At 40.3% G+C, this 26319-nt stretch overlaps 1 protein-coding gene across 1 annotated transcript in view; it reads right to left on the reverse strand.

Moving 5' to 3' along the window:
* The window catches only part of gphna (gephyrin a), a 58293-nt gene continuing 31974 nt past the window's right edge, over positions 1–26319 (reverse strand). Inside the window, exons 12-25 of the mRNA XM_080012315.1 lie at positions 25638–25730; positions 25221–25276; positions 21228–21347; positions 20336–20394; positions 18373–18526; positions 18066–18187; positions 17313–17400; positions 14971–15044; positions 14789–14853; positions 13092–13190; positions 3386–3489; positions 2953–3049; positions 2701–2839; positions 1–2239 (exon numbers count right to left, since the gene is read on the reverse strand). Coding sequence (XP_079868441.1) covers positions 2706–2839; positions 2953–3049; positions 3386–3489; positions 13092–13190; positions 14789–14853; positions 14971–15044; positions 17313–17400; positions 18066–18187; positions 18373–18526; positions 20336–20394; positions 21228–21347; positions 25221–25276; positions 25638–25730 — 1265 coding nt within the window. The 3' untranslated portion in view covers positions 1–2239; positions 2701–2705. The remainder of the gene's footprint in view (positions 2240–2700; positions 2840–2952; positions 3050–3385; positions 3490–13091; positions 13191–14788; positions 14854–14970; positions 15045–17312; positions 17401–18065; positions 18188–18372; positions 18527–20335; positions 20395–21227; positions 21348–25220; positions 25277–25637; positions 25731–26319) is intronic.

Below are 26319 nucleotides of genomic sequence, written 5' to 3' on the forward strand. Positions count from 1 at the left end.
TACAGAATAATCAGGAATATTTTTATTAATTTATCTTCAGTTTCAATAATATCATTGCAGAAAGAAAAAAACATCCTCTTCTATACAGTAGCAGTAGTTGTAGAATGCTGTGTCATTGCTTCATTACAAGTGCTGGTCATAAGTTTTGTAGTCTGTGCAGTGTGACACTGAGATCAGTCCAGTGTTTAAAATCAGTCAGTACAAAGGAAGTTTCGCAATAACCTGCTTCTTCTTACTAAAATGAAATGATCATGGTGTTGATAAACCCCCCTGTCCGTCCATCCCTTCCTTCCTCCATTGGGCCAAGCAGCAGTAGGAGCTCCATGCCGCTCGGAAAGGAAATCGCTGGGGTTCTGTGCAGCCGGGAGGTTCAAAGCATATAGAGTGGCAGGATTGGGAGGACAGTATTGTGGCTGGAAATGAGACTCGAGATTGGCCTCCGTTTGGCCGTCCTCTCCTTGGCCCAGAAAATTGCTCTGGCAGCAGATTTTTTTGGGCGCTGCGGAGATCGCCGTGTCAACGCCGACGTGGAGAGGAGATGGAGGTTCATGGGGGGGCAGGAGAAGGATCAATGTTCACTACTCAAAGTGTTTTTTTTTAATTTTTCTTTTCTTCATTGATTTGGCACAGAGCACATGAACTTGAGGAAATACAGAAACTAGGAGACCATAACGGGGCACAAGTGCAGGTTGGGGGAACGTGTATAGTGCATTTGGCTGTTACTCGTAAACTGGTTATAAACGACCTTTTATGATGACAGACTTAACTAGCTATCAACATCACTGGCCTTAACGCCAAAATAAATGTGTTTGTAGGGCTCCAAGATGGTACAGATTACCAGAATGTTTCTAAAATCCTGCACATTAACAACAAAATTTAAAACATGAACTGGCATGAATGACATTTTTCTTTTGTTTTGAGGCCTTGGTCACGAATGATCGAAACCAACCTCAACAAGCACCTGAAAGTTGTCATATGGAAAGTCTAGCTGTAACACACATTGCTTTCAACGCAAGTTTAAATCCAAGGAAGAAAAAGAAATAAGAAGAAATAAAATGATTGCAGAGCTGTGAAAAAGACAAATAGAGAAGGTTGTCGTACATTTTTGAATTTGAGGTCGGAAATTGGGAAATCATGTCAGCGCTTCGATCGCCTCCCCTGACCTGAACCCGACAAAAGCGGCCCGGCAACAAAAACATGGCAGAAAGAATGGAATCCTTACCGGTTGGCGGTTAATATTGAATAACTATAACAGTTTTCCTTAACATTTCAACACATTTTTTGGCTATGTCATTACGCAAAAGCTGTTTGCATTGTTTTAACCGATTTTAGCGATATTATGTGAAATTTAACAGCCTTGTCAATGATTAAAATACCTAGCTTTGTTTTGCCCCAGAACTGACCTCTCGACAGTCAATTTCCAAGGTTGGAAATGTCCTTGTTGCTAAATTTATGACATCTGAGTTGCCTCGAAAGCAACAGTAGTGTATGGTATAATGAGCGCCCCAATGTAGCCATGATGACAGGGTGAGGGCATTAATAGGTATGAAATGGGACAATATTCACGCTGATAAGATTAAAAACATCTACATCTGGACTAAAAAAAAAAAAAAAATCAAAGGGAAAAAGAAAGAAAGACGGACAGAAGGTGGGGAGATGTTTCGGGAGAAAAGGAGTGCAATGGGAAGGTGTGGTAAATAATAAAGCGAAGGAGTGTGGAGAGACTCTACGTATCTGTATTTACAAGTGTTCAACACACAAAGGAAATAATACAGAGGAGAGAATGAGTTGATAATATTCAGAACCATAGTAATATTAATAATAATAATAATCAAATATTAATAATCATTATCTTGAGGATAATTATGATAATAATAATATTACAGAATAAATCTAATTTCATATAGTTTTTCTCTTTCTTATATATATATATATATATATATATATATATATATATATATATATATATATATATATATATATATATATATATATATATATATATATATATATATATATTTATTATTTTTTTTTTAATCATTGAAATACAGTGATCTGTTCCGAGTGGACGAACCAACGAGGATTCAGCTCTGAGGTGGGCTCCAATTGGCTGTTGCATATGACATCACAGCTAATGGCGACCAGGTAGACATGCATCCCTTCCTGCCCTCGCCCGTTTCCTGTCCAGACAGGAAGTCCTGGCGCAGCCATGGTAATCGGCAGCAAGTTGCATCATAATCTGGGGGTTTGGGGTTATATCAAACAGCAGAGGTGTCACACAATGACAATAATATCAACAACCTGAATGTTGAAACACAGTGCAACATGGTAACAAATAACTTTTGCACATGACAACTTTGCTTGGGTGTTGACATGGTTGCATACAATGAGTCTGTGTAGGTGTAGCCCGAGAGATGTTTCGCTAATAATACTTGGGGTCAATTGTTAAAATGTTACCTGTGACTTAACGTATGATTACGACAATCAATGAAACAAATTTTTCGTACTCTTTGAGAGTGACTACAACCGTTTGACGTATACAATAGACCGTTTGAAAGTCTATTGAGTGAGTCAGCTCTCTGTGAAGAATTGAACGAGCCACAGCTTTTTGCATGCTTTGCGCCAGCCTTCCCTTCGGAGCCTGACCCCAAATTACAGAGGAGAACAAGATCGCAAGTATGAGAGTATTCTGTGAAGCACCTGCATCATAGGCGTCCGATGACCATGACGTCCACCACTTCACCCTTGTGGAGCTCCACGTACTGCTCCGTTTTAGGGGGCAACATCAGCAGGCCGTTGGCACTGCGCATAGACATCAGCCTGCTTGATACCTGGTTACCTAGGCAGGGGAAGAGAAAGAGGGCGGGGGAGAGAAAGACAGTCGTGCATTTATGTGTGTGTCCTTTTATGTGTTTGTGTCATTTGTGTATGTAGTATTTCTGTGTATTGTACCGGTGCTCTGTGCCCAAGGCAGTGGTTCCTGGTGATGCCATGTGAGGATGCAGCGGTGGTATTCGGGTCTGGGATCCAACTTCACATCACAGGACAACTGAAACATGCACACCCGTACACAACATTTTCAAGACATATGGAGCAGTTTTGTCCGACATTTGAATGTAAATACCATCCATTTAACAAAACTCAAAATACACTTCGAGACGTAGTCAAGATTGATGGCTCACGTTGCCTTAAATGCATTTTCACAGTGATTTTGTCCTATTAGAATTTTTTTTTATTTAGGTCATCAACGAGTTTAATAAATGCAACTTCTTATTAAATTGACATTACACTTTGTTAATTCACATAGGGAAAGTCTTTGAAGTCACCTTTGCATGCACCCAATTTAATATTCGCAAACCCTTTTAGTACAGTGTGTACGTGTTACCCTGGCTTTGATTATAGTGGGCCTTGGGTCCAGGATTCCCTGCATCTTCCTTAGTGCAGGGATGACAAACAGATTACACGTCACCACCGCTGATACTGGGTTACCTAGGAAATGGGGGAAAAAAAAATGGGTTCCCTGGACAGATGAGGTGGGGGCAGGGGGATGCAATGCTAGACCAATTCATCAAGGAAAATTGAGAGACAACTTGGCCTGTCTAAATATCCAACACCTGGGCCATGGTCTATAATGCTCTGATGAATTTCATCCTTTGAACATTCCAAACATACTAACATACTATATCTAGCGATGGTAATACACAGGGACATACTGATACTTACTTCTAAAGTGCTTCTTAACTAATTCTAATATTCTGCAACTGCAGCAGAATCCAGTTCATCTGAACCTTACTTATCTGATCATAGTGGGCCTCCTTCATGAACAGTGCGCCACACAGATCTGTGCCTAAATGTTGCGTAGAAATGTTCATACTTTGCACGCAAAAGAGCTTGATGCGCAAAGTCAGCACTGGATTCATGACACACATATACCAGGCACATTTCTTCCGAAACACACGGTATGTTGATAAATCTGAACCATTTTAAATATCACATTTAAATGGCTTAAATAAAAACAGTGGATTGATATAAAAGTTTTTTTTTCTTCTATTTATTAATTGCATGGAGGCTGTTTGGTGCTTGTACCAAGGAAGACAATGGAGGTTTTTGGACATGATGGTCTTACGTGGCGCGGTTGGTCTGGTGAAAAAGTTGCGGCTTCAGGTTATTACTTATATAATAATATAATGAAATACAAATAATTAATAATAAAAGACGGGCTTCTCTTGCATGTGGTAACCAGGTGATTTGCCATTGATCACTCCGTTAACAGATCATTGACTACTACCAGTAAACAGATCTATATAGATCTGCTCTCTGCTAGCCGTATATCGATCTGCATAATTATATATCCATAAAGTGAAATAATATATTGTCAAACCTGCTTGGAGATAAATATGACTGCTTTATAGCCAGCTTGTGTTAAGTTAACCAATTGCACATGCAGTACAAAGGATCTTACACACACGATAAATAATAGGTGTTGGATTATTATTGGTAGTAAATTATATATATAGACAGATGTGTGTGTGTGTGTGTGTGTGTGTGTGTGTGTGTGTGTGTGTGTGTGTGTGTGTAGGTGTAATATAGATTTTTCTATTTTTTACTAATTATGGTTCTAATATGCAATTTACATGTACTGTAAAAGAAATATGCAATAGCAATATTATTTTCCAGGACTATGACGCATGGTCCAAGGCAGTTGTAAATGTTCTTCTAAAGCGGGGGTCGGCATGGCTTTGACAAAAAATTATATGGAAATGAATAACCGTGATTTTTTACATTTTAATTTATCATTGTTGTAGGCCTAAAGTGATTGTTACATTCTCCAATTGGGAAAATGTGTAGCCTATTCACAGAATAAATATATATTTTTTAACATTTCAGTCAACTAAAATGTTCACGGCCAGGGGTTGGAGTTTTCCGAGTTCCAGCTTTGATGGAATGCAGCTGCTTTGTAAACATGTCTCAGGAATGTGACGAGGCGGGGTCTACACGTGTCGAGCAGCAAATCTAAAGCAAGTATTCGGCCCCTTACTCCCGCAAGTGCAGACATTCCAGCCAATGGGAGAGCAGACAGCTGGGAGTGGATAGCAGCAGTACACACTCTCTGGGAACGGCGCCTTATACTCATATTTGGGACTATTTCAATGGGAATGGCTATGGATTCCAAATGTAATGCATGGACAGATTTGTTTGCTTACATTGCCAACGCTGCCGGCTTACCGGTATGCTTGATCTGCGGCAAGAAATTGGCAAACAAACAAAAAGACAACATTGAAAGACATTTCCAGAACAAGCACACTGCATTTTCTGAAAAGTATCCGGCTGGGGATGAGAGAAGGAGCGCGATTTCGGAACTGCTGCGGAAAAGTAAAGCAGAGTGAATGCGCCATTAAAAAATGGATCGAATCTCCAAATTCCGAAACTGCTAGTTTAGTGGCAGCTCAGGAGATGGTACTTTAAGGTGTGGAAAGCTGTTCACGGACGGTGAATACATGAAGGAATTGTTCATTAAAATATCAGAGCGTCTATTCTCAGACTTCAAAAACAAAACTGAGATAGGTCAGAAAATTAAAGATATGTCTCTTCCCGCAAAGATCATCAGAGACCGACCATAAAAATGCAACAAACACCACCAGTCAGCAAATTGAAGACATCAATTCAGCTCCAGTATACTCAATTGCCTGTGATGAGTCAAGCGATGTGAACGATATTGAGCAGACAGCACTGCTATGCAGGTATGTGATGCCGCAGGAAGGAATCATTGAGTTGATACTGCTGAAAGGCCAAACACGGGGGGAGGACTTTTGTGAGACTGTTGTGAACTGTTTAAAAGCCAAAGAAATAAACACCAGTCGCATGGTGTCAGTGGCTACAGATGGGGCACCTAGTATGAGAGGAACACAGAAGGGGTTTGTGTGACTACAGAAGTCGTTGGATCGAAAGCTGCTTATGTTTCACTACATCTTGTACCAAGAAGCACTGTGCGCTAGAAGACCCCCCTGGGCGGTGATGAACGTCGTCATCCAGATAGGGAACAAAATAATGATAAAAGGCTTTACCAACCGACAGTTCTGTGCATTGTTAAATGAGGTTGACGCGCATATTCAGATCTCCTGCCGCATAACTAAGTCCGGTGGCTGTCTAGGGGGAGGTCCTGAAATGGTCTGCTGCATCCCAGTGGATTTTTTTTCTCCGTTTCACAGTTGTTACTTGTTACTTAGTATATTACTGTTTTGTTGGTAATAGCATCTCCCAATAAAAATAACAAAATGTAAGCAGTTTTCTTTATTCTAGTTCTAGAATTTCATAAATGCAACAAAACATGGTATTATTGTAATGGAAATGCAAAGTTAAAGTACCAAATAATCATAAATAGCCCACTCCACAGTCGCCACATGAGGTACAACTGTCAGGACTGTGTGCCACAGCGCTCTCCAAGTTTGCTGAGAGGTTTCTTCAGTGTCCAGCCCCATTTGCACTCACTGCATTTCTGACAAGAACTTATTCATGAATGCTCATTTAGACCTATTAGTAATGTTGATCGGCTAATTTAGAATGAATAAATGTTGTCTGATATTTTGATGGTTCTTTTTAACAAAGTGGCTTTGTTCAGCAGCCCCATAGGCATCTGGCAGAGCTCTTTATGCACACAGTCTGTTAAAAAGTTGAAATGTCACGAAAATGTATTTTATTCATCCAGTTTATGGATCATACTTAAGAGTAAATAAATTATGATATTCATATGTTTGTTTTCATGTACAGTATATTCATTCATGTTACAGTGAACGTAACATTTCAGTCTCCCGCGGGGTAATCAATTTACATTGTAAGTCAGTGAGTTATACTAAGGGCACATTATAGAATTATAGACATTATGGCTGATTATGTAATGTAGCCAAGTCATCAAAAGTACAATAAATACAACTCATATGATTCACCCGTAAACAAATTGTTTGTAAATATCCATACAAAGTGAATCTGGCGAATAAAAAAAAAAATCAAAAATGAAATCCTCATACTCGGGTGCATCAATTTTTTTGATAAAGCTACCTGTTGGTACCGACGCAGTTCCAGAAGCAGAACAGCCACTCTGATACTACGACAGTCCTGCACAGCCTGTGCTGCTCGAATACAAAGACTAAATGCCCAAGTAAAGAACAACTAGTTTTTAATCCGCAGATCTCTATTTTCATATACAAGGGCTTGCTACCTGCCTGGATATTTAAAATCAAATTTCAAAACTAATAATAATACCGGGGAAGACTGGTTTTCAGCTCTATGCATCTTCATGGAAGTCAAAGGCCAGAGTTAGTTTCCTTGTGAAAAGAAATATTTTATTGTTTTCTAGGGATACACAGATTGTGAAATTCTGGGCCGACACCGATGTTTAAAATACCAATTTGGCTGACAGTCGATACCAATGTTGTTTTTGTTTGTCTATTTTGTTTTTGTTGTTATTTATTCCCCCTTTTGTGCCAACGAAAGAAATAAATCTTCATTGTAAAAAATGACTGAACTGTTTTAAAGTCTTTCAGCACTTCATCACACTATCTTTGAATGAGCACAAATTTAATCATACAAATTTCTGAAACAACCTTTAATATAACCTTCTTTAACATGACACAACGTCTTTTGGTGAAAAAGAACGGTTTCAAAAGCGTGTTTAGCTTGCTATACAACTATCTACTGAATTAGAATGTTTTTTCAGTACTTACATAGCCCAACAAAAAATATTTTTGGGAAACATCAATTTAATGGAATTAGATGTAAATGTAAAAGCGATTAGAAAAGCAATGTTAAAATAATTAAATAAGAAAATAAGAAATAATTTAACTTTTTGCCGACCTCCGCAACGGAATTACATCCAGATGTTATGTGGCTACAAGAGCTAACTACAAGAGCAGCCCCTCCCCAGCCAACAAACTGAGCATCTTTTATGCACATTTTGAGGCTGGCAACAACACCGCTAGCTCGCCGGCTATGTTGAGTTACACCACTCGGGATGAGCAAACACTCTCAGTGTCAGAGCATGATGTCTGGAGGGCTCTGACGCGTGTGAACACCAGGAAAGCTGCGGGCCCAGATGGCCTATCTCGTCGAGTACTGAAGACCTGTGCTAACCTGCTAGACCCGGTGCTCACTACAATATTCAACACCTCTCTGGCCGAGTAGGTGGTCCCGTCCTGCATCAAGAGTTCCACCATCATCCCTGTGGCGAAGATCGCCTCTCCAGCCTGCTTGAGTGACTACCGTCCGGTACCCCTCACCTCGGTGGTCATAAAGTGCTTCAAGAGGCTGATTAAGAATTACATCTGCGCCTACCTCCCCCGCACCATTGACCCGCTGCAGTTCACAGAAGCGGCCGAACAGATTCACGGACGACGCAGTCCCCCAGGTACTGCACACCACGCTCACGCACCTGGATGGCCAGAAGGGGGGCTATGCGAGATCACTGTTCATTGACTACAGTTCAGCTTTCAATACCATAGTCCCCACCAGACTGGCTGTCAAGCTGCTGGAGCTAGGACTGAGCACTCTGCTGTGTGCCTGGATCCTGGACTTCCTCACAACCAGGCCCCATGCGGTTAGGGTGGGGAGGCACACATCCAGCACCCTCACCCTGAACAGAGAGAAAGTATTTTTTTCACAAATTTACAGAATGTAATGTGATTGATGTTGAATGTGATTAATCACCATTAATCAGAGAAATGTTGGGATTAATCAAGATTTACAGTCCTAGTAAAAATATATATATTACACATACATGGTTTGCTTAAAAAACTGTAATGATAAAATAAGAAACTGTAGTAATAATATATACAAACAGAAAAATAGCTGCAGGCAGCAATACACGGGGTCCAGTTTAGTCCTTTTTGGTACGTATTACAGTTTTCCGGGTTATGTGAAACGCAGCACAAGTTACAAAAGTTACAAACAATACGGACTTAGGTCTGAACCAATCAACGCGCATTTACGTCACTGCATGTTGCTCTCCTTGTGTTCAGTTTAAATATCCTTGAAGAACGGTGTTTTAAGGTCAGTTCCTCCAATGGTTCTTAGAACTGCCGACAACGCGGAAACGTTTTCTTTGAACTATTATAGTTTCCGGGGTATTGTGAAACGCAGAATGAGCAACAGTTTTCTGTTGCAGCCCTGGCTCAAGTTGTCTGTCTAGAGCTGCTTTCTGACATGAACTCCGGACAATGTCTGGATAATCAGATCCAGACATTGTCCAGAGTTGCCCTTTCACACAACCGAGGATTGTCTGTGTCAGATGCGTTTACTCCGACTTGAAATACTCTGTTTGGTTTAGGCGAGGGGCGGAGTCTGGGTAGAGTGTACAGGAGGCAGGACGTGACGCAATGACGCATCACGTTGCAGAGTTTTACAGCACACCCAAGATGGCGGACGAGGCTACCGACTTATCAGTAATTGTCAGACATGTGACCAATTCCCTCTTATCCAAGTCACAAGTAAGGCTACGTTCACACTGCAGGCAAAAGTGGCCCAAATCGGATTTCTTTGCTCGTGCAGTATGTGACTCAGATCAGTTTTTTTCATAATAGTGTGAACAGCACAAATCACATGGAATCTCGAATCTTTCCAATTTGGGTTTGGTCCACTTTCATATGTGGTCCTAAATCCGATACAAGTCAGTCTGAACAGTCAAAGCAGAATTCATGCAACTTTTACGTCACTCTAGAACAGGGGTTCCCAACATTTTTGTTATCACGGACTGGACCGCAGCACACAATATGTTCACGGACCACGGATGCAAAAAAATAAAAAATAAATAAATAAATTAAAAAGTACCCCTGTATTTCGAGAATATATTTCCGCCCCAGACTTCAGGACCAGCTAGCAGAGCGAGGTGCTCTGCAGCACTCACCACCGTTAAGCAGCGTATAAAGCAAGGGGAGGGAAAATAAATAATAGATGGATAAATAGACCGACCCGGCGAGGTGGCACCCACGCCTGCAGCGTTATATGAATAGCACCAGATCTAAAATACTGTGTGTGTGTGTGTGTCCTCTGAGGGAGTGATCGGGGAGCAATATACACACACTGTGTTATCATTTTAGATTTATTTTACTAAATTTCCTTATTGAACAAAACAAAAAAAAAGCACCGTGCCCCTGTCTGGATTTAAAGATTTCATCCTCAAGCTTGAGCTGCCTGCCATGTCTTTGTTACTTCTGTGCATGCGGGTCAATTCAGGATTGTGACCAGTTCACACTGGAATCTGATATTGGCCACATTAAAACAATAATGGGAACAGCCAAACAAAACATTTGAATCGAAGAAGTCAATCCAAATTGAGCACTAAGGCTTGCAGTGTGAACATAGCCTAAGTCTCAAGTCATTTGGTCCAAGTCTCAAGCAAGTCCCAACTCATCTTTCCATGCGCAAAGTGAAGTCACAGGTTATGTCAAGTCAAGTCCTTAGTTAAGGCAAGAAGTCCCAACTTAAGTCACTTTCTTTTTCTCAAAGATACTGCAGTCTTACGTGCAGTATCAGGTCTTTATATGGAGAAAAGAAAAGGTATTAGTATTTGTCTAATAATGATATTACTTGCCAATCTATCAAACCTGTTCAAAAACTATGACAATTAATTGAATTAGTATCATAATTATTGATATTCATTTAAATAAATGTAATAAAAACAAAAAACAAACTACTTTCTAAAAAGTTATATATTTCTTAATTTTTTCCTCAAACTAATATTCCCTCCCCATCACTTTTAAACAATAAAATACTGACAGCCAGACCACAACATTAAACTTTGTTAATTCCCCCCCGGTCCGTCTGTTTGTTTGCAGATTATCTCAAAAAGTTAAGAACAGATTTGCACAAATTTCAAATTTCATTGAATGAAGATGATTGTGTGAAATTTTTGAATCCGAAAGTGATGACTTTCGGCACAGTCGTGGCTGCGATGATGATCTGATTTGATCATACTGTGTGTGGGTGTAAAATGCCGGAGGGTAACAAGTGCTTCTCGTTGAAAAAAAACGGGAGCTTGACTTACAGGGTCATACAACCATGTCAATGCACAGTGTGTGCTCGCATACCGGTACGCTTGTAATGTGAATATTGACAACGTTGAATATTTTTTGATTTTATATTTAATATTAGGGCTGTGTGATATGACAATATATATCATAAGACGGTAGAGTATCATCCATATATATTTTTGGAGCCCGATCGATGCCAGATTTTTGAGTCCGATCTTATAGAACTTATAACCAAACAAATACAATAAAATAAACACAAATAACTTTTGGAAAGATAAAAGAATGTAAAAAATATTAAATACAATTCTATTCGTTTTTGGCCGAGTTTCAGTGAATGCATCATCACTTCCGAAACAAATTGGTTGTCCGGGTTTCATGAACGCAGCATCGCTTACTGCTTAGCGTGCCGTGTCCTGTCTAAACGGTAGTGTGAACAAACATTGATGGATTTCTAATGCCTAGTCGGACTTCTGCGCTTATTTTGGTAAGTAACTTAAAAGTAGTGTAAAACAGATAAGTACAGGATAAATAATCAATGTTTGTTGTTTATTATATTTATTTTGAAAATCGGGACACATCGGCTGCACAACTGCTGATCCCAATGTGGTCAAAAAAGTCTAATAATGACTGATATCGGTCTGACTTTAATACCATTTCTATTACCATGTCACAAATCAGCAACAGAACAGCCTTACAATCTAGCCAGACAATACGCTACCTCAATGCCCATTCACACTTAAAAGAAAACGCGCATGATAAAAAGGGCCCCATGGGGTCCATGGATCATCAAGGGATAAAGGGACAGGTGCTCAGGCTAAATTCTACACTTCTGGAACAGGGAGACCGCATTTGCCACATTAAATTACATTCTATGCCGGCATGCGCATAAATAATAATTGTATCGATCACTGCCCCTCAGCGATAGCCAAAGCCTCGTACTCGTAAGTAGCTGGAGGGAAAGGGTTAGACCTCCAGCTAAACCTCCAGGGTTAGGGAAAGCACGGACATAACTTTGGATAATGATGTCACAAAGCGGCCCGCTCCTGAAACTAATGACAAATTATGAGTTTTTCACTAATTTGTGCTCCAAATGGAGATAGATATTAATCAAACTTGAACAACAAGACGTCTGAAACGTCCTGTTTCTAACGAGACCTCAACAAAATCTGCGAGATTTAAAATAAAAAAATAAAAAAATAAAAACACCAAGCAATTCCAATATTGTTAGGTACACATCAGATGCACAACCTCACCACACGTGCACGATCAGGTCCGTCCTCACCAGGAAGGAGTTGTCGGTTTTAAGGTTAACTCACCATTTTTGATTTAAGCAGACGGCATTTTACAAAGGTAGAACAAGCTCACGAAAAAAGGAGAAACATCTCCCCTAAAACCATGGCCTGTGAACTCTGGACCAATTGCAGACAGCAAGCGATATATGGACCAATTGCAAACAAAGTGGAGGTCACAAGTGATAATTGGGCCTGTTGCAGTTGTGGGGGCATTGGGGAGTGATATCTGGACCAATTACAGATAAAGAGGTCAGCGAGTGATATTTGAACCAAGCGCAGGCAGGGCGAACGAAGTATATTAGCGGTTTGTGAAATTATTTTGCTGCAAAAATTCTGTTTTTGAATAGTATAATGGCACCTTTATAGAGATTTGGATGGGTCAGGTTAGTTGAATTTGCAGGTTTGGGCTTGGGGGAAAAGGTTGGTTTTGGTAGGGGGGCTGGTAAAGTGAGCCCAATATATAAAATGTAAATATATTTGTATGTATGTCGGTTGGGGTCACCTTGTAGTTATTTGAGGTCACTCCAAGGTGTCAAAAGGTTGGTTTACAACTTTCTCATGGGAGGGGAGAGGTGGGTGTGGGTTTACAGGGTTCAAATGTCATCAGGGAGCATTTAGGGTCTTTCAGAGAGAGAGTAGATGAATGCAGGAATAGATTTCCAATCTGGAGTGATTTGAGGGTTTGACTTCAATTCTTTAGGGAATAGTGAGGAGGATTTCTTGTGGGTAGAGGTAATTTTGGAGATGGGGTCATCCAAGGTTGGAGGTCAAGACCTACTTCCTCTAGGCGCAGGAGGCAGTGGCTGCCTGGCCTCGGTCTCGCTCACGCCCGCGGCCTCCAACAGAGAGGGACCGGTCTCTCTGAAGCTGAAGTTCCCTTGAACAACAATGACAACAACACATGGACTCGGTACACAGCACCGGACAGCAGCGCATGCGCAGCAAAGATGACCGGGAACTGGGAAGAAACCCCCAGAATACACTAGGAAGCTTTCTCTGAAATCCTTGTTACAGACACACTGTGCAACAGGTGTACTGTGACAAGAGCCAACTACAAACGACTCGTTTTGTGCTACTAGAGCAAATGAGGACTCTGGGTCTGGGAAGAGCAGTGCTGGGAACAAGCTGGAAGCTCGACAGAGGTCAGTTATAGACAGTTATAGAGAGGCCATGAATAGAGGAATTCCTCAAAGAAAGATAGGAATGCACTTTGTTGTCACCAAAGTTTGTTCTTGGTGGGATTGGACATAAATTAAAAATGTAAATTGAGTGTTAGACTTTGCGGATAACTTGGGTACTGGGAGTTTGGAAAAGAACAGCAGTGGGTCTAAGGCCCTAGTCACACCAGAAATTGACTGCACATCATTTCTTAGTGATTCCTTTACATGCAAGGTAGGTGGTACCAGTCACAATGCTAGATAGTCGGCCATGCATGAACAGTGATATACAAATCAAGGAAACAAAATTATACCACTGACTTCTGCAACACAACTTGGTGAAAATCACGGCATCTCTTGTGGCAATATATATCCTTGCAGAACAGAATTGCATAAAATAGGATGAATCAGCACAGCTCAAATGACACTGCTGATCAATTTTGAGGTCCCCAACAGAAGTCTTCTTCCTAGGTCGCAACAGCAATGACACAAATTTGCAATATCGGTATCGCAATGACTTCACTTGCTACCTACTAACTAACTAACTGCTAACTATAAGGCGTGGGAATCTCATGGCACCACATAATGTGATTTGGATTTAGTGTTCCACAATGATTATGAAACAATTCTCAATGCATCTTGATTTCTTTGTTATGAAAGTGAAACAGACACTGGTGTACATGTTTCACTGTGCTCTAATGACATCAATGCATCACAGGTTATTGCCAGTCATTTTGCTTTCCTCAATGATTCCAAACCGGGTTCTGGTGTGGTTGTAGAGGGTGGGTGTTGCTGTGTCAGTCTAAATACCAAGACGGAATGCAGTACTTCATCATTGTCTCGCAATCATCTGTTTACATTTCACCATCCAGTTGGTTTAGTCCTTATTTTTAACCTTCTACACTGCATTTATTCTAAATATTTTTTTGTTTTCCGCCAATAAAATATTTGTTCATAAGCACTGTTTCAGAAACTCTTTAAAATGGGATAAAAATACTGAAAACATTATTAAAAACACTTGATTATGGAGTTCTGTGTATTTCTTCAGAATCGTTCAAGAGAAAATGGTGATCCATCTGAGATTGTTTGTTCTTCCTTTCTTAACCCAACTAACTACTCAATTGCCTCATAATGAATTCAATCCACTGCAAAATATCCCTGTCACAAATGCTGGTGTGGCCAGGGCCAAATGAGGTGTCAGATAGGGCAGGTTGCAAGCACACGGGGAATCCACAAGGAGACTCATCTTCTGACACACCTTCCAACTCAGCCAATTGGAAAAAAACAGCCGCCACTCTCAATTCGCAGATAAGGTTACCTGGCAGAGCAAAGATGAGTTTCCGTGCTCCGTCGATGTCTACTGTAGCAAAGGTGGTTGGGAGACTATAAGAGACAGGAAGAGAGAAAGAGATTTGACATTTCACAATGAACACGATCGCCACTGTGAGAAAATGCAGTATGAACATGAAGTCTGAACCCTCCCTGTGCCCCAAACCTCACCCTGGCTTCATAAAGACACGTCCAAAGTGGATCTGAGCATGAAGGTCAATGTCCAGCACCTGCTTCAGATAGTCCTAGGAGTAAATAATAGAGAACCAAATGTATAGCAATGAAGTGAAGCCAACTTGAAAAGGACTTCAAGGTACACCTCCACATAATAATTTAAACTTTAAAGTCCATTCTGCACCACAAGTGACAGCTGTCTTTTTAGGTTTAAATCAACAGGTTCAAATGTGCAACTCAGCTAATCATCTTCGAGTCATTCTTTTCCATCATGAGTCAAGCCTTCCACTGGTTTTATCCTCACAGCAAAAAAGAAACCACTTTTATGCCCTGGCAAGTACACCAGAAATTGTCAGACTTTTGTTTTGTTTCCTTGCAAAGTAGACGGTACTGCTTCACAAGTTATACAGTTTGTTGTCAACCACACTCGTTCGCCAACCATAAACTGTAAAAGACAAATTCAGCAAACATAATCACACCATCTACTTTCTTTTTTGGACTCTTTATGCCAACTGTCTGTACAGCAATGCACCCATCTTTACGAGGGCCCTATGGATGTATCAGTAGGCCGATAATACCGGCCGATATTTGGGTTCCAAAGAACTATGGGTATTGGTTGAAATTTAATCGATAAAGTGCCAATAAATGTTATACTCTACAAATGGTTATACCACGCATGAACAGATTTAGAAACCACAAATAAGTAAAGTTCCAAATGTTCTTATAACTTAACATTCCTTAACTACATCTTGAATTAAGTGAATATTTGTCTCATTTAGACATTTCATTTTAGAGAAAAGGACATTGTATTTTAGAGAAGAGGACATTTAATTTTAGAGAAAATTTTATGCAATCTTGGAGAATATTAAATAACCATTAAAAGGATTGTCAGGGTCAATAGTAAGCTGGAGGATACTGCGGGGGTAGGCCTACAGGGATGACTATAACACTATATTCATCCCTGCTGGGGTTTTAACCCTAAAATTTAAATTTTGACATTCCTTACTCACCCTTGAGTCAGTCTAAAACCTATTTTGTGTATTCCATGGATTTCGCTTCCAACTCCAAAGCAACAGGTCTGAATTGTGACGGTTTTATTTTAGTCCCAAAATTTTATGAAGTTTATGAAATATCTCTGAGGGCATTCACAGGCTGTGTTTAGTCCGTTTGAATGGAACCTTGTTGTTAGGAACTTCCAACAATGAGTTATTTCCTTCCACAGGGACAACGTGACCCAGTTATCTTTGGACTTGCATTTATTTCAGGACAGGTAGTAGACAGCCATGTTCTAACTTTTAGAATAAAGTAATAATACACAACAAGTGTATCGGCTCTCATCAGCGATCTCATCCACCCCTCATCGAGGGCTACTACAACAGGGCTACTACATTACCCACAATACAATATCTTAAAGTGACAGGCCCTGTTACTACTGGATATAACCTGGAATTGATTTTTAAAAGACAGACAAAGCACAACAGTAACAAAGTAAGATGAGAGATTTAAAAAAATATTAGATTATAAAGTTAGAATTTTTTTTTATTTTTTTTTATGCTTTTTTCATTTAACATTTATTACCATGCCATAAAGAACACTGGACTGAGTGCCAGTCCTTTTGACGATAATAATCACTTATGTTACGGTTACTTGAGTTAATTATTTAAACGGTTCAAACTGATTTTATTTGAATAAAGTTACTATTGAAAATATTTATTTTCTTATCATACATTAATTTCTTATCACACATTCATGTCCATTTTCTTCAATAAAGCAATGTTTTCATAAAATCATTTATTTTCTGCCAAACGCTGAAAAATAAATATAAAAAATATCGGCAGATAATATCGGTTATCATAAATAAAAAGGATTTAACTACTGATGGAAAATGCAGAGATCTCTACGATTGCATGGAAAATAACTGAATTTGGTGCAAAACATCACTGAGTTTTTGACTCAGGCCTAGGTCACCACAAAAATAACAAGTCATATACAAAAAGGTTTGCAAACAGCAGGCCTTGGCTGGTTGCTTACGGTGCGTATCATTTAAGTTTAATATGGCTGTGACTCACTTTGAATCATGTGTATGATCTAAAGAATGAGGGGTATGTCAAAAATAGACAAACCCACAGACCGAAGATTCTCGCTATTACTGTAGCCATTTCGTAATGCTGCTTGTTGTTTTTAATGCACAGCCCACCTAGACACAAATGATACACAAGTAATACACAAGTATTTTCTCGTGGTCAATCAAATAGCCAGTTAAGTATCCACATTTGTGATGACACATACTGTGCTACTAAATATCCTACTATGCCTTACTGTTGGTATGTTAAGTTTACCTTCTCCCCCATGGACACACCCCCTGAGGTGATGATGACATCAGCACGACTGATTCCCTCATGTAGAGCGGAGAGCAGGTCATCTGGACTGGAATGAGAATTGTATGAAACCATGGCTTTATTGGCAACGTATGCAAATGATTGCAGCAGAACATTTTTAGGGATGGGTTCAACTGTACATAAGGCACTTAATCATAGTAGAGGCTTCAGGAAAAAGTATAAAGCTGTGCATGAATAAGACTTGAGAGTCTGACTTTCTACTATTTCAAGATTTTAGGATATTTTTTCACACTCTTGACCATTTCTACTCTTCTATTCTTTATCTTAATCTTGAAGAAGCCTATTTCAGTAGAGTTATTTTAAGCTGCATTTAGAGAAAGGAAAATAAACGTTTCATGTAAATGAACCAAGGGCAAACTGTAGCATGTATTAAGATGTTGCTATGAGATGATTATAGCGCAGTCTCGTGAATTTAATTCCCTGCTGTTGGGACCCTAACATTTTCCCACCAATTAAGGAGAAAAGACATGGGGGAAAAAAATAAAATAAAAAAACTAACAATGTTCATTTCATTTGTTAACAATATTTTGGATACTTTTAGAGTCTAGATTATGTTTAGCTTCTCTTTAACTTCATTTTAATAAACAAATTCCTTGTTTGCATTAGCTCCAGGTTTACTTCACAAAAAGAACCTTGAGGCTACAGCATTCTTCTTCGAGATGGGGATAAAAACTAAACAGAGAAAACAGTTACTTGTCTCCAACAATTCCCAGGTTGATGGTGGGGTAGCCATGCTCCTGGATGGTGGCCAGCAAGGTGGAGCGGTTGGAGTCACGGATCTTTCCCGGATGGAGGTCATCTTCTGGATTCAACAGCTACACACACACACACACACACACACACACACACACACACACACACACACACACACACACACACACACACACACACACACACACACACACACACACACACACACACACACACACACACACACTAATGTAGGGAAAGATTACAGTCGTATGTGTTTACTTAAAAACATGTGTTTATGTGTGCGCACCTCGTTGCCAGTGGACATGACGGCGACAACAGGGAACTTGTGGACGCTGACCTCGGTGACCCCCACCGTGGCCAGGAGGCCAATCTCAGATGGGCCCATGTGGGTCCCCTTGGACAACACACACTCCCCACGTCGAATGTCGTGACCTATTGGTCTGAAGACATCAAGAATTTGAATAGATCCAGATTTAGATTCCAGTAGGCAGTTTTGTTCACGAATCACCTATTATCAGATTTGCTACAACATTTACAAACTCCAGATTCTATATCTGGGATAAGAATACCTTTTATTTTATTTATATATATATATATATATATATATATATATATATATATATATATATATATATTTATTTATTTTTTTTTTACACAATTTACAGATATTTGTAGTCGCTAGGAGCTCTTGAGCTCTTCAAACTCTGGGTAAAATGAATCTTAACTTTTAAAAAAGTGAAAAATAATGATGATCGGAGCTGCCAGGGCTACTCACCATGACATAAAACTATTTCTTCACACTCGTTCTTGCCTCTTTGTGAACAAGTGTCTCAGTCTTTTGACAACAAGTCTATGGAGTAAGGCCAGCTGTCTATATGTGACACCCCCATACTTAAGGGTCACATTTCACTATTTGACTTTTTTTTTTTTTTTTTTTTCCCCATAACACGAAAGTGTAGAATAAAAGCTTCAAAACAAGGTATCATTTGTGGGAATCAAGCTAACATTTTCGAAGCTATGACAAGATTAAGGTTGTGGGACACAGAAGTTCTGAGAAACAAGGCTTTTAAAGTTTTAGAAGGATTTCCAGAATCTTGCAGCACAAAATACCCATTTAGAAACACAATGCTTTAAATGGTTACATTTGGATAGAGCTGTACTCGTTTAATGAGAGAATGTTGAATGTGTTTTTCTTAAATAATATTTGAATCATTCATTTATCACAAAAAATTGAAAATACATAATTCAAATAATCCTTTAATTTTAAGTTGCTTTTTTTCATTCTAAGTTAATGCTTACTATACTAGCATGTCCTTTCTATTATTCGGTGACTTGTAAATATTCCCATTTTTGAGCTTTATTGTTTTATAACAATGATAGTTTTTAAGAAAGTGGCCCAAATTAGATCATGCACATGAAAACTTATTACCAGAAAACAACAATTCCCAAAATACAAATGGCGGGGTCCTCCCAGCCATTAGCATTTTTGGTACTGTTCATTTCTGGGAGCACCCCGCTCTGCCGCCTCCTGCTGACATTTCCGCAATATGATTGAGGGCTTCTGCCACCGCCTTCTCATAATCCATAACAACAGGGAGATGATGTTTTCACAGAGAAGTACAATTTCTTGCTTCTGGTGTTTATTTGTTGTTGTTTTTTTAAACATTGTTTACAGAAGCGATGTCAGCTCTTCTTTGTGTCCTCTGAGGCCGGGTCAACAGTTTTTTTTTTTTTTTGTTTGTTTTTTTTAAATCACACGGAGAAGACACTGTGCGGTCTTTCACGAGCAGATACAATTTATAACCTTATTTTATCAAAACGGTTTCACATTCTGACTTCACATCACTTGGATGGATGACTTTGATCTGCATGTTTGCATTAAAGGAAACCGTAAGGTCGCTGTTTGTTCAACAACTTGTTGGTGAGTTGAGAGATAGAAACAATTTGAGGAACATAAATCTGTTATAATCTCATTTTGGACCAAGAACGGAATTTCCGATGTTTTTCACGCACAGCCAAGAATACAGCACTCCGAAATGCGTGACGTTGCGGGTCACAAATAGAAAACTCCTCCACCTCAAAACTCATGTTTGAGTGGTTGCCACATTCGCATTCACTCTCAATTATAGATGCTAGCCAGCAAGCTAGTGTTAGTGAGAATCTGCTTTGTTCATTTCCGGTTGGCATGGCGTTGCTAATTAGTGACATTGAATTTCTGAAATCAATGCGTGTTGTGATCACTGTCTCACCTGATGTCCTGCCCGGGGCGTGCCTGCACCATGATCCTAACCTCCAACTCCTCTGTGCCCTGATACAACAAGACAGTAACACAGAATTACACATTAGGTCCACATTCAAGCTGTTGTTCACCCCTGATGATAACCTAAAAACAACTTTGACACTAACTACTAAAATTTTTTTTTTTTTTTTTTTATTTTGAGATAAACTGACTGGAAAAGTATTGTGTATGTAAGATTCTTTGGCTACCTATGAGACAGTTTTGGTTATCCGGTAACTACCGGTTTTTGACTGGGAAAATCTGTTCAAGTCCGAGAGAGAGAGAGAGAGAGAGAGAGAGAGAGAGAGAGAGAGATTATAAATCGATATGCATTCATGATCTTATTTTTTTATATAGCGTACCAATCGATTGTTTTTCAGCTCAATAGATACAGATAATATTTTACCGGAATCCCTCCCATTTGTTTTTGGGAAATTGAAATTTTCCAGGACACGTTTGACCGGCAGCAATTATTTGTAACGAAAATGTTTTTCTATCTCACTTGGAAAAAATGACTGATTCTATCAATTTCTTTAAGTGAAATAAGTGATACATACCAAGGGTTTCACGATTCACTTAGCCCAGAAATTTATATGGATTTTAGCCTATTGAGACACTATAAACAAAGCAACCCGATTAGCTCATAATAGGAAACTTCTTTGAGACTAAATGGGATGTAAAAATCTGATTTGCTGAAACCGGCTGCCAGCTTGCAATTACGTGGCAGTAAAATGTTACTGCAAGAACAACCAGATACAACAGAAACTGACTTCTACTTAAACCAGTGAGTGTACCGACTTGACACACTGTACTGAGTGGACTGAACAGTGCTCCGAGTGGGGGATGTGGGTGAGCAGACTTACGTCTTCAGATTCCCGAAGTAGCTCAGTATCTTCCACTTGCACCACAGCATCAGCACCACACGGGATGGGGGCCCCCGTCGTCACTCTCATCACCTGGCCTGGCATCACCGTATGACTGGGCTGGAACACACACGGCAAATGGCAGGTAAAGGCACCTGTGGATGGGATGGTTTGAGCAGCCACACCGGACGCTCATTGGTTGGGCTAACGAGCAGTAGGTTAAAAACCCCATCCACACACACTCAGTGTAGGAGCCCTGTCATGACATGTTCCATCTGCTCCTGGCTAATTCCACCTAGCCTCCTCTCTGCAATAAATTGATTTCTGCAACCCATAGCCATCTCTGTCTCTGTCCCGGAAGGCCCTGAAAACGCTACTTGAGCGGCATGTGGCAGGCAAACACCTGAACAGGGACTCCGGCACGGGAAAGGGACACAGAAGGGCCGTCTGAAGACGCCCTGGAGCAACCAGGCGGCCCCAGCACCAACCCTCTCGCCACTGGCAGCAGCAGCACCTAGGGGTCCGGTGGAGGACCGGGGGAGAAGTAGCCGCAGCAATCATCATTGGTAACCGTCTGCAGCTAGCTCCTCCACCAAGCAGCCCCCGCAGCAGCCAAGTCCGGCCAAGCCGTCACCAGTCAGCGCAGCAGCCCGAGGCCCCATGCTCCAGAAGGGAGGAGGGAGCAGTCTGTTGTCGCCCTGGTGGAAGGAGGCCGGTCGAACATGCTGCTCCGGGAAACTCAGATCATCTAGAAGGGGACCTGTTAATTTTTTTTGGACATTTGTGACCCACCGCATACTTTAGGGTCATTTGGTGGCTTTTGACTTTTTTCAAACAAGGTGTCATTTGTGCAAATCAAGCAAATATTTTTAAAGCTATGGGGTGTGGCAAACCGTGTTTCTGAGATAATCACCTTGAACGTTTCGCCCAGACTTGTTTTAGTCAGCTAGCTCCCAGAATGCAAATGTGGTTGGCGGACAAAGAAAGCCTCACGGCTGATTAACATAATGCTGAATGGGCCAGCGTTGAACAGCGGCAACAACTATTATTGTTTTTAAAAAAAGCTTTTATTAAACGGTAATAAAATACATTTTTTATACAAGTGAAACTATTTGAGTTTAAAAGTACGGACAACACAACAAAATGTAGAGTCTCAGAAAATCTGAAATCTGAAAATCTGTCACCAACCTCAACGGACTTCATCAACTTATTCCGTTGTAACATCGACAGGCATATCGTTGGTCTCCTCCGGTGTTTCTTGAAAATATTCAGTTTCATCGTCACAGGTTGAAATCCTTTGTTTGAAATGTTCTACAAGTCCGGGGATTATCAGATTCAGCAGCACTGCCGTTCTCAGCGTCGCTGTCGGAGAACTGACTATCATCGCGGAAAATGAAGTCCAGTGCGTGCTGCTTAAACTGACTTGGATCTATCGCACTGGTCAGATTAAGGTCCCCGATATGATTTAGATCTTCCTCCACCCGCTTCGCGTAATGCATAACAACAGAGGGAAATTAAAGTTTTCATAGACAAGTGAAACCGGATCCTCTTCTTGTTTACGGAAGTGACGTCAGCAATTCTTACTCGATGGAATATGGAATATACACGCCCCCTCCACAACAATGTCTCCGTGTGTGTGTAAAAGTAGTACGATTTAATGGTTGAACTCTGTCAAAACGGTTTCACATTGTGACTTCACATCACATAGAATATGGATGAATGATCTTCACCTGGACGGTCGCTTTAAAGGAAACCATCGATTGGCGTTGTTCAGCGCTATTTAACTTATAAACAGCGTTATTTAACTCCACGGTTTAACATTTTTCTACTTTTTTTAAGTCAAACTCAGCTTTGAAAATATGTTAAGAGATAAAAAAAAACACAAAGGAACACGAATCTGGAAAAATCTAATTTTCCTTCAAGAAAGGCTTTTTCAACTTATTTGCCTGCTCCTGGCGATTTTAGAAATGCGCGAGATGGCAGGTTTTGCTGCGGTGGGTCACATTTGTTTGTATAAGGTACTGGAACCCTGTTTAAGAGTCCAGTGTTTTTATTATTTAAGGTATGGGAACCCTGTGTCAGAGTCTCCTTCAAACAATTTTTTTCATTTTTGTTTTCTGCTTGGGGGAGTAGGCCTTGGCCAGGAATTCTTCCTGGCCTCAGTTTGGTGTACGGGGGGTGTGGATGGGATGGTTTGAGCAGCCACACCTGATGCTCATTGGTTGGGCTAAAGAGCAGTAGGTTAAAAACCACACACACACACACACACACACACACACACACACACACACACACACACACACACACACACACACACACACACACACACACACACACACACACACACACACACACACACACACACACACACACACAATATAGGAGGCCTGACATGTTCAATCTGCTCCTGGCTAATTCCACCTGGCCTCCTCTCTGCAATAAACTGATGTCTACAACCCATAGTCATCTGTGTCTCTGTGCCGGAGGGCCCTGAAAACGCCACTTGGGTGGCGTGTGGCAGACGGAACTGCTACAGGTCCTATGTGCCAAAAGTCGAACAGTGTTATCCTGTATATGATGTTATCTTCAAGCCTTTATCAGGAAACAATTGATCACTTTCAAGCAAGGCTGAGTAGGGGGTCTTATATAGTAATACAGTGGTCCCTTGATTTACGAGTGCTCTAACATACGGGTTTTCCGAGTTATGAGCGGTCTTTCCGCCGATTTTTTGTATCGAAAATGTGAGTTACGAGGAGCGAGCTTCACGTACGCCGCCGCTAGTTGGCGTGGCGAGCGAATCCGGCCAGCATCCCGCATCTCACTCGTTCACTTCACATGGTTATCTGACCGTGGAAGCATCTCTTTTGTGTTTTGTGCTCGCGATTTGTGCGTTTTGTGCAGTTATTTTGCAAAAAAAAAAAAAAAAAAAAAACTCTAACCATGGGTCCTAATTAAGCGGATGATGTTGATTGAATTAAAGCTTGAAATCATAGAAAAACATGAGCGAGGTGTGCGTGTGATGGAATTGGCAATTTTTTTTAAGTTAAGTGAAAGTGAAGTGAAAAAAATAAAATAAATTGGAGCAATTAAGTTCAGGTGGTTCAATTGGGGTGGTTTTTAGGGGGCTGGAACGGATTAATGGCATTTCAATTAATTTCATTGGGGAAAATTGATTTGCTATCCGAGCAGATTGAATTACGAGCTCTGTCACGCAACGACTTAAACTCCTAAGTCAAAGTACTGGCTTTCTGACTTCTTTAATATTTCTTTCCCCACACCAGGTGCCATTAAAATGTGTTTGTATGAACCCCAAAGCCCCGCAGAACTTATTTCAATGGATCAAAGCAGAAAATATAAAGCACACGGTAGCCCAAAGGGCTTCAGTTAATTTATGATCGATCAGAATGTTTTGTTTTTTTAGATATCATGAGAAACAACTATTGCCCTACAAATCAACTCTCTAAACTTCCAATCAGCTACTTTGTTCTATTTGTTTACAGAACAAACTACTTTGTTTGTTTACATGCGAGAGATGATTGGAAATGTTGAGCGAAGTTTGTAATAATATACTGTAGCAGCAGTGGGATGTGGTTTTAAATCTGCTGCAGATCAGAGAGGGAGCAGACACAGCTATGAGTAGTTTAACTTATTTCTGACTGTGCCGCTTGCTTGCATAAAACCAAGCCTATATTTTAAAGTTGTAATCCATAAGATTTTCTGTGTTAGATGGATTACATCCAACACACTGTTGATATATTTATCCATATCAATAGTTTACTGACCACAAACAGCTGAAGCTAAGCTATGAAGTTCACCTCTTGTCTGTTGCAGAGCTTTGCATTCATGCTGGGAAGGGCGGAAACAGCATATAGGAGGAGCACATGCATGACAAAAATACATTGAATGGCTGTTTCTAAAGCGTTTCAGCTAAAAAGGAAATTATGGGATTTTTTGGGGTTGTCTCTGTATTGCAAAATCTGGATTGATTCTGACCTGTTGCCCAGCCTGTGATTCCCCCATGATGAAGCGATCTCCTGGGCCATCAGCAGCTGGAGGTATAAAAATCTGTGTTAATTCTGCCATCAATAGAAATTAGTTGGCTGTCTGGATGTACCATTTTAAACAGGCAATGGATGGCTTAGAATGTGTCCACATACACCATGTGCTGGGTTTAATAATCATCATAATAAAGAGTTAAAAAGAGTTAAACCTCATTGAGGTTTATACATGTTCCTTTCTATAATCTCCAGCACCTCTGGAATATCCCATGTGAAATGTTCTGATAATTTGTATTTGCTCATAGGCAAAATGGCAGTATATAAGTAACTGTGTTGTGTTTTCCACACCTAGCCAAGTCACAAAAATGAAAAGTTCTTGCTATAGTGTTAGCGTGGACTGTGGTAGGCTCACCTCGTACAGCGTAGCCATCTTTAACAGAAGCGGGGAACGGAGGGAGGTTGTCTTTGGCATAGATGTCCTGAGCAAGCACACGACCCATACCATCTGGGGATCACAGAGGCTACCAGTTAGCAGAACAACAAACATTACCAAAGTCACTATAAGAGAAGTCGGGCAACATCTTGGCAAGGCTTTCTGGCTATAAGTTTGTGGCTAAAAGGACCAGGACTGTTTTTTACAGATTTTTACAGGTTATGAAAGTGCAGAGTGTAAGCTTTCAAATTATGTGTCATACGTTGAAATCTGAAAATATTTGAAGAAGATATGCTTATTTGAGAGGCAGGTAACGGGTGGGAAAAATAGCTGGTTAACTGCCCCCCAACCCCTCCCCCACTAGACTACCTGTAATTATCCGCTAGGAAACAAAGTTGCAGGGCTGACATGTTTGACATGCACAAAAACACATTTAGAAACACAATGAGTGCTTTAAATGGTTACATTTGGATTGTGCAGTACTCCTTCAATGAGATAATGTTTAATGTCTTTTTCTAAAATAATCCACCCTCTCCTCATAATCCATAACAACACAGAGATTACGTTTTGACAGAGAAGTGAAATTTGTTGCTTCTGGTTATTATTTGTTGTTGTGTCTTTAAAACATTTCTTACTGAAGTTACGTCAGCCCTTCTTCTTC

This window comes from Zeus faber, assembly GCF_960531495.2.
Source record: "Zeus faber genome assembly, chromosome: 13".
NCBI lineage: Eukaryota > Metazoa > Chordata > Actinopteri > Zeiformes > Zeidae > Zeus > Zeus faber.